The sequence below is a fragment of the Meira miltonrushii genome (genome assembly GCF_003144205.1).
Source record: "Meira miltonrushii strain MCA 3882 unplaced genomic scaffold FA14scaffold_1, whole genome shotgun sequence".
Classification (NCBI taxonomy): domain Eukaryota; kingdom Fungi; phylum Basidiomycota; class Exobasidiomycetes; order Exobasidiales; family Brachybasidiaceae; genus Meira; species Meira miltonrushii.
The window spans coordinates 2,525,388-2,540,438 of NW_020289943.1; the positions used below are offsets into that span (position 1 = coordinate 2,525,388).

The window sequence follows — 15,051 nt, forward strand, 5'->3', positions numbered from 1 at the left end:
TGGATCCAGACTAACGGTCCTGAGAAGGAGGAAGGACAGAAGGAGGGGAGGAAGGTGGAAGTGCAAGACTTAACGCAAGATTCCACACAGAATTCTTCAAGAGTCAGCGGAGCAGTCTCAACAGACGGAAGTGGTGCAAGACTCAACACAAAATACCACACGGAATCCATCAAGAGACTGCTCCAGATACCAAACAGAGTTCGTCAAGAGTCAGCGCAGCAGTCTTAATAGGAGAAATAGTGCAAGTCTCAACAAAAGAAATGATGCAAGTCTTAAGATTCAACACAAAATACCACACAGAATTCATCAAGAGACTGCTCCAGATGCCACACAGAATTCATCTCGAGTCAGCGGAGTAGTTTCAACAGAAGAAATGGCACACTTGACATCAACATTTGTCTTTCTTCTGCCCTCTTGATTCTTGCTCCCACTTCACACTTTCTGACTGCTTCTCCTCCGTTCAACATTGCCGAAGAAGTTCCTCGTTATATGTTGGGTTGAAGTAAGGTCGATCAAGTCGGGTAAAATTTTCTTTATTCGAGGATGACTCTACACCCGCATTCACGGTGCTCTTGTAAGCGATCACTGGCAGTCGAAGAAGCATCGGTCTTGAGCGCATACCTGTTTGGATGACAGATCAAATACACTTCATCAATGAAGCGTCTATCCTGTCCGACTTGTTGGCGTAACGAGAGTAAGATGAGCCAGAACTTCTCGTTTCGCAATTTTCCAAAGACCCTCCTCTAAACATAAACACCTAAAGGGAGAAGAGGGAGGAGTGAGAAGAGGGTGATGACTGTAAAATGTGAATAGGATGATGACGGTGGAATGAGGAGAAAATGATGACGGCGGAATAAGAAGAGACTGTTGGTGGCCTCTTCTCATCCGCATTCAAAAGCCGACCGGATAAAACCTTTCGAGATTCATGAATGATCATCTCGTACGTCGCTCAAGATCGGATCATGACATAGCATTCAAACAAGTGGCACAACAGAAGAAATGGCACACTTGACATCAACATTTGTCTTTCCTCTGCCCTCCTTTCCATGCTTTCACTTCACACTCCTCACTCGGGTATGACGGAGAGCACAACGAACACACGTGATTAGCTTTGCTTCACCCAAATCACGGACGTTGTAAAGTTTCACTCCCAGTTCCATCATGTGTATAACATCAATTATCATATGGAAGATGAATCAGAATTTAAACGAGCTCTTTGCAAGAACTTCGTTTGCTTGTTCTTCTGTGATTTGACGTTCACGTAAACATTTTTTGATGACCTTTTTCCATCTCGATTGTTCTCTATGTGCTTCGTAGGCAACACGGTGGAACATCAATGACTTGACTTGGGACACACTTGTCTCATACCCAGAAGAGAGGGCTTTGAGGTTGATACATTCAAGCCATTCATCAAATAGCTGCAGAACGGCATTGTTATATGCCCGGTCTTTGTTGTAGCCAAATGCGATTCGCAAAAGGGCTCGAAAGGTGCGTGTAGTTGGAGTAAACGTGGAATTATGACCCCTTGGTGAACTTTCAAGAATTGGTTGGAGAGAATCAGGTATCATATCTTCAGGTCCCCATCGCAAAAGCGCTTCCTTCACCACAGCTTTGGCTTTGGCTTTTCTTCCATGACGTGTGCCTAAAGCTTCCAACACGAGCAGGATACTTGTTTCGTTTGGATGAAGGCAAGCCATACCTGTATCTTGGTGCGGGCGAAGGTTTCGATGTGCATCCAGAATGTTGGATTCTTCAACTGATTTCATACCACATGCTTTTCGAACTTTATCCGCAAATCCTTCTCCTCCGCTGCACCATTTCTCGATTACGCTCAACATCGCTTCCCAAGCATCCGTCATTCCGCTCATAAGCTGAACACGCAAAAGAGCATTCAGAACCATTTCTGAACGTGGCGGATGTAAAGGATTTGTTATAGCTCGAACGATGGACGGACTGACGGGTAAAATGTGAACCAATTGTTCACTTTTCACATCTCTATTCTGATAGAGCATCTGTAAATAAAGTTGAACAATATGATTTGCCATACGTGGTCTACCCGTTTCAACGTGTGCTTGCAAAGCTGCCGAAAAGAGCCAAGTCGGTAACAAAGGAGGAGGTTTGCATTCTTGAGATTGAGGGTCAGGCACATTTGAATCGTTTGAAGATTCAGTAGCCACTCTTATCAGATTCTTCGTCACATTTGCCCTTCTCAAATGCCAAAGACGTACATTCTCACGCCATGCTCGAACTTCACGATCGATAACATCCATCTTTGCCGCCCTTTCCTGTAAAGTCGGCATTGCCTCGTCTATTGCTCTCATCGCTGCTTCGCTCTCCTTGTTCTTCTTCAGGAATGATGGAAATGTCTTTTCGACGCTCTTGAGCAGCGTTTGTGAGGCATTATCTCTTGAGCCTTTTTCTTCATAAAGTTCAGTGGAAGGGGCAAGCATAGAAGTAGTAGGTCGTAGTCTTGGCATCTGTCCACCTGACATAGCTCTTTGAATGAGACGATTCACCTTTCTCGTCCTGCGACTGTGATGTAGCGGTGGATGTGCTGAATCAGCAGCATGTCTGGATAGACGATATTCAATCTTCGAATCAACATCCTGCGAACTTTGAACTCTTTTTGGCTTCAGTGCTCCATAACGTGTACGTAATATTTTAGACATGACGTGGATATCATTATGGGACTTGAAGATGCTTTGGGGAGAGCTTGTTGATCTCATTCTGCCTTTTCGAGCCAATCCGCCTCTGTTTGTCAAATTGTGATGAAATGCTCGCTTGGCAGAAGAAGAGAGCATCAAAGATTGAACCATCACATCCACCTGTTCCATCTCTGCCTGTCGCTTCATCCTCTCTTTTGATGATTGTAACAAGTGTGAATCAGTTCCAAAATAGAAACGACGTGCATAATTTCTAATGATATTGAACAATCTCGTTCTATTGTGTTTGCGTGTATGTTTGAGTAAGGTTTTGAATGTTTGCAAACTTTCTTGGCACATGGGTATCTTTTGTAGGGTAATCTTTGAAATATCCTCCATTGATGGGACACTTTTCACAAGCTTCTCAAGTATTGAATTCGGATCCTTCACCAAGCTCCAATGTATGCGTATCAACTCCTCCGGTGAGACTCTATTGCCAATCCTTGATGACGTACGAAGTAAATGGACCAAAATTGCTTGCAAGTTTACCTGACGAGAGTTCAGATCTGGATACCTTCTCTGAATGACTTCTTGCGTATGTTGTAGGGCTCTACCGGTTTGGCTATAGCTCTCCGTATCCAATATACCCAAAACTCTGAGCAGAGCTAATGTCGTTCCCTCGCTGATATCCTTCAATTCTTTAAAGTCGGCATTTCTACCTAGCTTCCTTCTTCCAGAGGTGAACAACACCCTGCTTTCAGCCGCTCTTTCTGATTGTGGCTGTGTCACGATACTTTCTTGATTTAATGACCCAATCGTACTTGTTGAAGTACTGCTCTGTCGTGCAATCCAAGGTGATCTACTCGGATATGGCGAACAGACGATTGGCGAAAGTTTTGCCGTTTGCAAGGAAGGTCTGACCGATATATCGATCAAAGCAGGCAAGCGCTGACATGAAGTCGAAGCAGCCATACCTCTTGCTATGGACGTTATACCTTTCATATCTGAGTCAACATTGTTCTTTTTCAAGATCGTATAAAGGGATGGTTAAAAGCAAACGATTATGTTTTTCCGAGAACAAAGGAACTTCTTCTAAAAATTAAAGCAGGCCAAGGAGATAAGCACGCGTTTAGTATTCCGTCTCCCGTTAAGGCACTTTTTTGGTCCATGGAAGTGCTTTGGGCATCAACAGAATGTACTACATTATACTTACAACCACAACCTATCTCCTCCATCAAAATGTCAGGCCTAGAGAAACCGGATGAACTTCAGGCTGCCATAGAAGAAGGTCCATCTCGTTATGCGGCTTTTGCTATGCGATTACGTACACTAATCACTGCTTCAAGTAGATGTGAGTAGAATATGATTCAGGTTAGGTGAGGATATGCATTTGACATCTTCTTTGCTTTACAGATATCGCATATTCATCCGATATTGGAGAGGCATTCAGACCTTTGACCAATCCTTTGATTGTTCGATCTGCATATGGAATATCATGGGCATACATGTGAGTGGCAGAAGAGTGAAGTAATCTATCAGTCAATAGCTTATATTCCTATTTCATTGCCAGTTTGGGTGATTGTGGATATGCAGGATACTTGGCACACAAGGAGAGACAAGGTACACTTCCATCTGTTGCGGAAAAGACAGTAGATGCATTATCGCCAGGCCAAAAGGTTGAATTACGAAAGCGTCAAATGGAAAACAATTTGACGAGTAAAGATGAAAATGCACTTCCAAATGTGATCAAGTATAACCCTCTTGAAGCAAGTGAAGGTATGCATGTCGGCTTGGTCGTTGCACGTAGAGCTGTTTTTCAAAGTCTGGCAAGTATGGCTTTGCCCGCTTTTACGATTCATAGTATCGTTCGTTATTCTGCTCCTCTCTTTGCACGTTCTGCTAATGCACGCATTCGAGGATCCGGACCAACGATTGCCGGTTTGGCAGCTGTTCCCGCTTTGGTGAGTATGACTAGAAGATGTTTATCACGTAAGATGTGCTAACATTCTTCTCTTCTCTTTATCAGCCCTTCATGTTCGATCATCCGGTAGAACATGCAGTAGATTATGCATTCGATTTCGTTGAACAACAAATTGCGGAAGCAAAAGCAAAAGCGCAAGAAGCTTTAGACAAGAAAACAAAGTAGGTATCTTTTAATCGGCAAGAGATAGAGTCTTTGTAAGCATGTAATGATAATGATGTTTATTTATAGCCATGCGTGCCGATTTGAGAAAGAATATACGCTGAATCTCTTTCCGATCCTCTCGCCATAGTTCTCAACGAGGACAGAATAGTACAAATACGAAGCCTGCTTTAGCATCTTTAGCTGTTGTTGGAGTAGGTGTGGATATGATATTCGTTCCGAGACTGAGGTCCTTGATCGCACGACAAGCAAAGCGGATATCTTCATCCTCATCAATAAATGGTTTGCAAGGAGCGCAGCTTCAGGCGGCACAACAGCTTGCCAGAAGAATAATGCATGATAAAGAGCTAGAGACATGGTCATCATATAAAGTGGACAAGAACGAGCAGATCAGCGATAAGCAGATACAACAATTAGCAAAAGTGTAAGTTGGATCAAAATGGACACTTTTTGCATGACTGACACTCCCTCCTTGACTTATTCTACAGATGGGCAGTAAAGGAAGCAGCATTCAAAGCAATCTCTAGCGTTTCACATCCTCGTCAATTGAATTGGCATGACGCATTTTTGACTTATATAGAAGGCACAAGGCGGCCCATATTACGGTATACGAAAGAATTGGAAGAAGAGTGGGAAAAATATCAAGAGAGCGATGGGCCTCGATTGCATTTAAGCATCACACATGATGGAGATTATGTGACTGCATTTGTTGTTGCTGAAAGGTGATCAAATTTGTGCAATAGCGCAACCATCAGCTCTTGGATCGGATCCTGCAGCCCAAGCCCATCCTTTATCGGTGGAATGGTGAACGTCAGTTTTGATGCGAGCAATAATTTGACCACGTCCAAAGACAACACGTTCGTTCCATGTCTTTGCAGGTTTGGCAAGATGACCTTTCTTGTTTAATTCTTCAATCGTCTTTTCATCAATTCCGTTTTCCATATAAACGGTTGAATCCATTGCGCCTTGATCAGGTGTACCTGCTCCAATGCAAAATCTAGGAGCATCAATTGCGGCTTGAGGTGTGTAACCACGTAGGAGGTTCAACAAAACTTGAACATGTCCTTGTGGTTGCATAAATCCTCCCATCACACCATAAGAAAGGAATAGTTCTGGTTTACCATCTTGTCCACGTTTGGTTGCCATGGCGGGAATGATGGTATTGTAAGGTCTCTTGCGTGGTCCAACGCTGTTTGGATAATTCTCTTCGAACCTAAATGTACAACAACGATTTGCCAAAGTGAAACCACATCCTTTTGGAATGATGCAAGATCCAAAACCGGCATAATTTGACTGAATGAATGAACATGCGTTTCCTTCTGAATCAGAACATGTCATGTACACTGTGTCACTTGAATAAGGAGGATTTCCATGCTCGATTTCAACTTGTTTTGATGGGTTGTATAATTTTGCCCTTTCATCCAGATAAGAGCGACTCAATAACCCTTTCACACGATCGGAACCACCGTAATGTGGATCGGCGATGTATTGATGAGCATCTGCAAATCCGAATCGTAATGCTTCGATGAGAGCATGAAGGTATTCTGGCGAATTATGTTCCAGCTTTGTCAAATCGGGAACTTTGCCATCCCTTTGAAGAGCATCAAGGATGCCCAATGCGATCAAAGCAACTAATCCTTGTCCATTAGGAGGGCATTCATGAAGTGTTACAGCATCACCTGCGCCTTCTTTTGATGCTCCATATTCGTAAGAGATCGGTTCAATAGGCTCCGTACCAACGCTTAAATGATGTTCAAGGTCATCCAATTTCATACAACCGCCCAAAGATTTGCATACTTCCACAATTGCTTCTGCAATTCTACCACGATAAAAAGCTTCTTTGCCTCCTTCTGCTAACGTACGGAAAGTTTTGGCCAGATTGGGTAAACGCATGATATCTCCTGCTTTTGGTGCTTTTCCGTTTGGCAAGAGCATTTCACCACCATTGGGCGAAGACGTTTTAAGCTTTTCTTCTGATCCTGTCCAAGCTTGTCCTGTGAATTCATGAACCGGGAAACCATCTTCTGCCAAGGAAATCGCAGGTGCTAAAATTTGACTCAATGTTAATTTACCCGATCCAAACCTCTCACGAGTATCAACCCAACTTGCTGCCGTTCCAGGTACGGTAACTGAATGTACACTTGTGAGCGGGATTTGTTTCAGGCCTTGCTTTTTCAAGCTTTCCAAAGTTAGCTTTCCAGGTGATCTACCCGAACCGTTCAAACCTTTAACAGTTTTATCTTTTGCATTCCAAAACAAGCAAAATGCATCACCTCCAATTCCAGTAGAACATGGTTCAGTTACGTTCAAAGCTGCTGCAACTGCAATTGCTGCATCTGCCGCATTTCCTCCTTGTTCAAGAATCTTGATTCCTGCCGCACTTGCTAATGGATTTGAAGATGATGCAATACCTTTTGTTCCCATCACTGTTGAACGACGGGAAGCAAATGGTCCAACACCAAATGGCGTTTGTCCCGGTCTAAGCTTGTCGAAGTTCAAGTTTGAACCAGTAGACATCTTTAAGGATAAGAAGAGGGATGGGATGAAAGTTGAGAAAGAAGAAGAAGTTGTCCATAAGAATGACTGTTTAGCCGAATCAAGGTCCCACTGATAAAGAGTAAGAATGCTGTTGACCGTTGAGCTGCTCATGCATTTGCCCCCGCGTTGAGTGGGATTCTCCCCCTCATTCATTCATGCAACGGCTTGGCGCTCAACGAGTCTTCCCCGCTTTCTTTGACCGGCGTTGATCGGATATAGTTGCTTGTTCATTCGGCCGGATCGGAATAGGGCATCATATTGCAAATTCACCTTTTCAATGACTATAAAGTGCATCTGAGCATATGGTTGAGAATGACACTCATTTCTATTCGACCTACAAATTGTACAATATAGGATTACATTTGATCGAATCGCACAGAAACGGAAAATCGTTTCGATTCACGAAATCTAGTATGCAAGGTCTTAATTGCATCTTCACCCATTCTTCTTTGGGACGAAGCACTTCCTATATCAGTATTGAGACAGTGTCAGTAAATCCGTTGCATCATTAACTCTTTATAGTACTCACTTCACATGGTGGATTCTCGAGATTCTGCAAAACCATATCCCAAAAACCTTCCCAAGCCCATCCAGCGTTTGCAGCGACAATCCTTTGCACAGTTTCCGTCCATTCGATTTGCCATTTGAGTGGATCCGATTCTTGCATCATTTGACGAACATCCGAGATTGCTTCTTCTGTCTTTTCAACTTCTTCACACATGGACTTGTACATACTCTTGATATTGCATGAGTTGCACCAATTATGATTTAAACTGATACAATCCGTCAAATTGATCACTTCATGATGCCAATCACTTGGAACAAAGATTGTTTCCCCGCTTTCCTGTACTACTTCATGACATTGATCCATCGCTTTCTTCCATTCTGGCCATCCTACGCCTCCTGTTGAGATGGCTTTCAGCTTGCCCGCTGTTCTATGCTTCTCCATTTCCTCTACACCTCTTGCTAATTCAGAGTTGGCATTTTGAGGAAATTGACGTAAATGCGTTTTGGCTGTTGGAGGGAATAGTCTCCAAATCTTCTTACCGACGATATTGGTAGACCAACTATAAGATGTATACACATCTCGATGAATCACTGTTCGTGTACCAGCAGAACCTGCATAGCAAAACCTAAAATCATCATCTGCTTCGGATTTGACGTTGTTCATCCAATCATCAGCAAAAAGAGACGGTGTAGTGTATGGCTCATTCGTGTCAGATCTCAGCATTCTTTCTTGTCTTATCATATGCCAATCTTTGATGTATATGCGTGCATTGCCTGTCTTTTTAGCTTCTGCCATCATTGCTACAGCTTGTGATAAATGCACTTCCTGTCTCTCGAAACGGTCCTCAGAGTCTTCCTCTTCCCTTAAGTTCTCGATCACTATTGGAACCTCATGGTTGCCATAACGTGTTGCAAGAATGGCAAAGGCGGGATCGAGAAAGTCATCAGCCTCTCGATCATCATTACCATCTAATGCAGGCAGCCATTCCTTGAATGCTGGCCATTCTTTCACCAGCTCGAATGGTAAGATGCATGGTTTATTGGGTATCAAATATTGATCTAGAAATTCGTCATAACTGCACAGCTTGTCCAACTTCTCTATCGTAAGACGTGAAGAGGTAGTACCTTGATCCATAGGTACATCTACGCTGGATGGTTGAGGATCGTGAGCTGAAGAAGATTTTACATTTGGTCCGCGCACATTTGCAGCACTAGCGCCCTGTCAAACTCTCCACTTTGATTTGGCGTACGTAAGATTAAGGCGAGCAAAAGCAATCCAACAACTCCTTTCTTAGAAACCATTACAACGTTTAGGAGGATTATTGTCTTTGAACATTATCCATGAATCCTGTCAGATTACAACAAACCGCTCGATCAACGTTTAAATCAACAACAACAAATTTGCGTTTATCATCAATCACATCCCATCTCTCACCCTCTTTGTCAAAAGTTCAACGATCAAACTTTCATTCATCAAAATTCTTGATGGATTTACCTACTTTTGAAAAATCGCCAATTGGCTCGAATCCGCTAGGAGAGGGAAATTTTGTCAAAAATGCAGCTTGTATTATCATTGGTGATGAAGTATTGAACGGAAAGACTCGTGATTCAAATTCAAATTATTTCGCTAAATGGTGCTTCAATTTGGGTATTGATCTAGGAAGGATTGAAGTTATTCCGGATGATGTTGGCGATATCGTTGAAGCTGCAAAGAGGCTGACCTCAAAGTACGATTTGGTCATCACAAGTGGTGGTATTGGACCGACTCCAGATGATATCACGTATGAATCAATCGCAAAAGCATTCGACGCCGAACCACTGAAATATCACGATGAAACACTTCGAAGGATGGAAGAAAACCTAAAAGCACGCAGACGTGATGCAGGACAAGGAGAAGTGACAGAAGATATGATCACTGCACGTAAGCGAATGGCTTTGTTTCCCGGTCGTGATGCAGAGATCATCTTCCCTACAACACAATTATGGGTGCCGGTTGTAAGAATGCATGGAAGACTTTGTATTTTACCCGGAATTCCTCGTCTCTTTGAAGCTCTTTTGGATGGGCTAGAGCCATATGTGCCCATTGATCCAAACAGACCAAGACCTTACAGACTATTGATCCATACCAAGAAGCCAGAGAGTAACATTTCTCCCTTTTTGGTCGAATTAACGGATAAATGCAAACCAGAAGATATTAAAGTTGGTTCCTATCCTAACTTTGGAGAAGGCGTTGATGTTTCATTGATCGGAACAAATCTCGATAGACTGAAGGAATTGGCAGAAGAAGTGGAAAAGCGAGTGGATGGAAAATTGGTCGCTCAAGGAAAGATCGGCGAAGCATCTTCCCGTAAAGATTAATTATGTGATATACAGTTGAATCGATTAGATATGATAATACATGCAGTAAAAGTACACGTTGCTGATAGTACAGGGTAGCATTTTAGCACCTCTCTAGATGGTGTAACCTAGTCTTAGACGATCCTCCAATCTTTTAATCTCTTCTAGGCTCGTGCTGTTCTCGATCGCCTCCTCTAGAGCTTTCCTTTCATCCGCTGTCATCCTTCTTCCAGCTGATCCACCTCCGTTGACTCCAACCGAACCAACTTCGAAAGTGCCAGTTCTACCGCTTGAAGGTTTTTCACCGACTCCGTTGGTGGCAATCCCTCCATCCTTACCAGCCAAAGATTCGGAGAGGGAAACAGCCAAGGATGTAGGCCTTCCGTCTTCAGTTTCCATTAAAGATTTCGCCCTTGCTCGCTCTGCCTGCTTCACACGTTGAAAGTCCAAAACTCGTAGTGATTTACATCTCCAAACGACGAACTCCCGATAGTGCTGCTTTCGTGTGACCGGATTGCCCATCAAGGTCAAAAATTCCAACTTTGGAAATCTACCTAAATGCGTCAAAGCGCTCAATTCGGCGAGGGCATTGTTTGTTAAGACCAACGTGTTGAGGTTAGGAAGTGAGTTGGCTAACCTTTTGTCTATCCGATTGACGAGATTATTGGATAATATCAAGGTGTGCAAACGGAATAAGTTTGGAAAGTTAGTTAACGTACGAATATCGTTATCTGTCAAATCGATCGTATCATTTTGATCCCTTGTCACACCTAAATTTTCAATCGCTGGAATCTTGTGACCTCGTAGATCGAGTTGTCTATCTTTTAGAGTGTTGAGAGATGTTTCACTTCGACTGATCAGTTCAGGCGTAAGCTTCATCGTCTCAAAGAAGTAGAGTAGGAGATGGTGATGATCACTAAGCTGGGTGGAGATTCAAGCTTTAAGCAAAAAACTAAGAGCGCGTTTTAGGATAGACACAGCCTACGCGTATGTGTCATTCATTCTTCTAGCCTGAAAAGCTGCATGAATTGAGACTAACACGTGATTGTGTTCATGATCTTCTGGTTGGGTATGTCTTTTGCTCATTTGGTACGAATGTCAATCGATCTAACATTCATTTGTATATTTTGAATACCTCTGTCATTGTGTCCCATAGACGGTCCGCTTTTTACCGTCTATTGTCACACCTCTACGCAATCCTTCTCTTTTGTCGGCACCGCGCTAATTCCAGCCTCTGCTTTAATCTTTAGGGCCAGCGAGCCATATCATTTAGCCAGCCAGCCAGCCAGCAATAAAGTTAAAAGAAGGGCTTTTTAGCGTTAAAATTGAATTTTATATGCATTTTGTGCACCCGCTCTCACACTGTGTTTGTGCGGGCGCGGCGCACGCTTGAATATAGAAAGAGTGCAAATGCTTGCTACGTGGTAAAATGGTTGTGTTTCCCCCCTTTAGTGGTGCACCGGGCACTAGTCAATTCTTCCAAGACCGTTCATGTGCTCGAGCACAAGGCAAAAAAGAGAGAGGGTAGCGTGTGCGCATTATAGGTGTGTGTGTGTGTGTGAGCAAAGAAGCAAAGCCAAAATGACTTTGAATGCTGCATTGACATTCGCTTCCTCATCATCCGTCTCTGTCAAAAGGAACATCATTATCAATCAAAAGCCATCTTGAACAAAGGTTCAGCCCAACACCTTTCAACGGCAAATTTGATTATTCTTCATTCGACGTAGAGTATAGCAGATCGGAATCGAATTCGGATTCGCCTTCTTGCTCTAACCCTATCTCCCTTTTCGGATTTTGATACCTTTTTCTCATATCGACAAAATGGCAACCACCGCATCAAACGGAGTTCCACCTGCCAGTCTGGCACGGAAGAAATTGATGGGCTACGTTGGTTTTGCCAATTTGCCCAATCAAGTTCATCGCAAAAGTGTTCGTAAAGGTTTCACATTCACTTGTATGGTTGTGGGAGAATCCGGTTTAGGTAAATCAACTTTGATCAACACTTTGTTCAACACTCGTCTTTACCCAAAGAAAGAAGTTCCACCTCCATCTCAAGAACGATCAAAAACAGTTGCAATCGAAAGTATCAGCGCAGATATCGTCGAAAATGGTGTCCGCCTTCGTTTGACCGTCGTCGATACACCCGGTTTCGGTGATTTTGTAAACAATGACGATAGCTGGAAGCCAATCGTGGACAATATCGAGTCAAGATTCGATGCATACTTGGAACAAGAGAATCGTGTGAACCGTGCTAAATTGGTCGACAACCGTGTTCATGCATGCTTGTACTTTGTCCAACCCACAGGTCACGCTCTTCGTCCAATCGATATCGAATTCATGCGTAGATTGCATCAAAAGGTCAACCTAATTCCTGTTATCGCAAAATCTGATACAATGACTGACGAAGAAATCGTACAATTCAAGGCTCGTATCTTGGCCGATATCACACACCACCAAATCCAAATCTTCCATGCTCCCGTTTACGAGAACGAAGACGAAGAAACTATTGCTGAAAATGAAGAGATTGTCCGCAAGATTCCATTTGCTGTTGTCGGATCTGACACAGAAATTGACACTCCTGACGGAAGGCGTGTGAGAGGCCGAGCATACCCATGGGGTGTGATTGAAGTGGACAATGAGGATCACTGTGACTTTGTCAAATTGCGTCAAATGTTGATCCGCTCGCATATGGAAGAATTGAAAGAGCACACCCATGACAACCTTTATGAAAGATACCGTAGCGAAAAGTTGGTCGGAATGGGAGTTACACAAGATCACTCTGTGTTCAAAGAAGTGAACCCAGCAGCAAAGATGGCAGAAGAAAGAGCATTACACGAAGCCAAGCTACAAAAGATGGAAAACGAGATGAAGCTCGTCTTCCAACAAAAGGTTGCCGAAAAGGAAGCCAAATTGAAACAGAGCGAAGAAGAACTTTATGCTCGTCACCGCGAAATGAGAGATCAATTGGACAAGCAAAGGCTGGAATTGGAAGACAAGAAGAGACGGCTAGAAAACGGAAGACCATTAACACCCGAAAAGGCAAACGCATACAGCCAAGGAAAGTCAAGAAAGGGATTCTCTCTGCGCAACTAGATGTTATTATCTTTATTTCATCTCTCTTGTATAGCAGCTGCAGTTTTGCGGCCTTTTTTTCTCTCTCTCTCTCTCTTCCTTCGCTTTCGATCTCAAGGTCTTCTTGTCAACTTTCTTACTTTCTTATGAGTAATCACCGTGCATGATTTCCGGTCAAATCTTCACTCATCATCGAAGGCCGCATCCAAATACCTTACTTTAGTGGCTGAGAGGCACTTATCCACTCCATTCGATATCAACGTCACTTTCGATTCTTTTACGACTTTACCTCCCTTTTCTTTCTTTCATCTTTTACTTTCTCAATTCTTCTTTTCCATCCCCACCACTTTAATGCACTTGATTTCATCTTCATACAAAAGATCAGTAATGATTTGCATGATGTGATTTCAACGTGCATTACCACATCCGCATGTGTACGGCTTATGCCTTTCAGTTTCCGATTCTGACAATATGAATATCACTCGTACGAATAAAAGAAAAGTGACGATCACACAAGGAGAAAGAATGTGAGATTGTTCAATGTGTTTTTTGTGTAAGAAGATGCAATACTGTACAATGAATTTTTACTGGATGTCGAGCTGAGTTAACGTCGCCACCACCACAATATGACCTGCGAAAAAGAGGAAATGTGAGTTAATTTTAGCCCTCGTTACTCGGCTCGCTGTCAAGACTTACGAAGATCCAAATGATGAAAAGGACGAACAAGAACATATTGCAATGCCAGCTACCTTGACGTGAAGCCATATGTTTCATTCGGTTAAACGTATTTCCTAGAAATGCAGAACTATTGCTGAAAGCTTCTCCCTGGAAGAAGAGATGAGAAAGAGGTAAGCATATTTGTGGGACTTTCATCTCTTACGATATACATACCAATGAATCCAAATCTTTGGTAGAATCTCTAACTTCATTTCCGATTCCTACAGTGATATCTTTTAAAATTCGAACTTTCGCACTTAATCCTTCTAAATGTTCATCATTTTGTTCTTCCAATTGTTCGGCAGTACGTAATCCAAACAGATTAGAAAATCCTCTTCCTACATCCGATGCACCCAAAGCTCCAGGTTCTTTCTTTGGAGCTCCTTTATGAACATCGTATTCTGCATAAGGATCAGATGTATCCCCATATGGTTGTTCGAATGTGGATACGTTACGAAATCCACTTCCAATACCTCCACCACCTCCTACCGTACTTGGTCCAGCCTGTCCATTACGATATGAAGATGGATAAGCAGCTGATGAAAGAAGTGTATGTCGATCATTCACTCCTGCTCCAGGTCTTCTAGACATGTTATGATTTGATATAGTGATGGGTGACTGATGGTTGGTGGTGTATACCCCAGAAGCTTAATCTCTATTCAAATGTTACACGTGTACCTTTCACACACACAGCACAATCCTACAGCCGTACAGGGCGCCGCATATATTTTGGGCGTCAAATATGAATACAATCCGCTGACTGTCATTGCAACAAATGCCATCATCCTTCCTTCCTTCATCATAGCCGATCATGGTCGCTATAAAGGCCATTCGTCCTTAAAGAGATGCAAAGCGTGCTTATATAATCATAGCAAGTACGATGATGCATAAAGAACCAAAGAGTGAACTAACAGAAACGATCTTTTATCTAATCATGAATATTTATCGATGGAAAACGATGAGATCTCTACTAAATTCATTAAAAGAAACAACTTTTGCAGATTATTTTTCCGGCGATGTGGGTCCAAAAGACGGGATTCAGAGTAAGCGAGCGGTTGGGTTGTGTGTGTGGTGTGGGTTCAATACAAGTGACAG

At 42.8% G+C, this 15,051-nt stretch overlaps 8 protein-coding genes across 8 annotated transcripts; 3 read left to right on the forward strand and 5 right to left on the reverse strand.

Moving 5' to 3' along the window:
- Positions 1-1,196: 1,196 nt before the first annotated feature.
- Positions 1,197-3,644, reverse strand: FA14DRAFT_176854 (uncharacterized protein; the record flags this gene model as incomplete). Its single annotated transcript, XM_025500698.1, has 1 exon — positions 1,197-3,644. One exon carries the CDS (start codon positions 3,642-3,644, stop codon positions 1,197-1,199), a length of 2,448 nt encoding a protein of 815 aa, XP_025357865.1.
- A 237-nt stretch (positions 3,645-3,881) lies between these two features.
- On the forward strand, positions 3,882-4,788 carry FA14DRAFT_117419 (uncharacterized protein; the record flags this gene model as incomplete). Its single annotated transcript, XM_025496230.1, has 5 exons — positions 3,882-3,993; positions 4,056-4,149; positions 4,213-4,276; positions 4,394-4,603; positions 4,669-4,788. The coding sequence occupies 5 exons, from the start codon at positions 3,882-3,884 to the stop codon at positions 4,786-4,788; spliced, it is 600 nt and encodes a 199-aa protein (XP_025357866.1).
- Positions 4,789-5,511: 723 nt separating this feature from the next.
- Positions 5,512-7,617, reverse strand: FA14DRAFT_163389 (gamma-glutamyltranspeptidase; the record flags this gene model as incomplete). The annotated part of the gene is made up of 2 exons (XM_025499817.1): positions 5,512-7,269; positions 7,594-7,617. The coding sequence occupies 2 exons, from the start codon at positions 7,615-7,617 to the stop codon at positions 5,512-5,514; spliced, it is 1,782 nt and encodes a 593-aa protein (XP_025357867.1).
- Positions 7,450-8,989, reverse strand: FA14DRAFT_159564 (Clavaminate synthase-like protein). The gene has a single exon (XM_025498273.1). The coding sequence runs from the start codon at positions 8,963-8,965 to the stop codon at positions 7,832-7,834; it is 1,134 nt and encodes a 377-aa protein (XP_025357868.1). The 5' UTR covers positions 8,966-8,989; the 3' UTR covers positions 7,450-7,831.
- Positions 8,990-9,315: 326 nt separating this feature from the next.
- On the forward strand, positions 9,316-10,188 carry FA14DRAFT_119968 (Molybdopterin binding protein; the record flags this gene model as incomplete). Its single annotated transcript, XM_025496383.1, has 1 exon — positions 9,316-10,188. The coding sequence occupies one exon, from the start codon at positions 9,316-9,318 to the stop codon at positions 10,186-10,188; it is 873 nt and encodes a 290-aa protein (XP_025357869.1).
- Positions 10,189-10,281: 93 nt separating this feature from the next.
- FA14DRAFT_141961 (L domain-like protein) lies at positions 10,282-11,046 on the reverse strand (the record flags this gene model as incomplete). Its single annotated transcript, XM_025497153.1, has 1 exon — positions 10,282-11,046. The coding sequence occupies one exon, from the start codon at positions 11,044-11,046 to the stop codon at positions 10,282-10,284; it is 765 nt and encodes a 254-aa protein (XP_025357870.1).
- Positions 11,047-11,849: 803 nt separating this feature from the next.
- FA14DRAFT_16406 (putative cell division control protein CDC3) lies at positions 11,850-13,626 on the forward strand. Its single transcript, XM_025499857.1, has one exon. The coding sequence runs from the start codon at positions 11,989-11,991 to the stop codon at positions 13,258-13,260; it is 1,272 nt and encodes a 423-aa protein (XP_025357871.1). The 5' UTR covers positions 11,850-11,988; the 3' UTR covers positions 13,261-13,626.
- Positions 13,627-13,778: 152 nt separating this feature from the next.
- FA14DRAFT_141966 (uncharacterized protein) lies at positions 13,779-14,547 on the reverse strand (the record flags this gene model as incomplete). Its single annotated transcript, XM_025497154.1, has 4 exons — positions 13,779-13,870; positions 13,936-14,064; positions 14,131-14,429; positions 14,472-14,547. 4 exons carry the CDS (start codon positions 14,545-14,547, stop codon positions 13,844-13,846), a joined length of 531 nt encoding a protein of 176 aa, XP_025357872.1. The 3' UTR covers positions 13,779-13,843.
- Between the last annotated feature and the right edge of the window lie 504 nt (positions 14,548-15,051).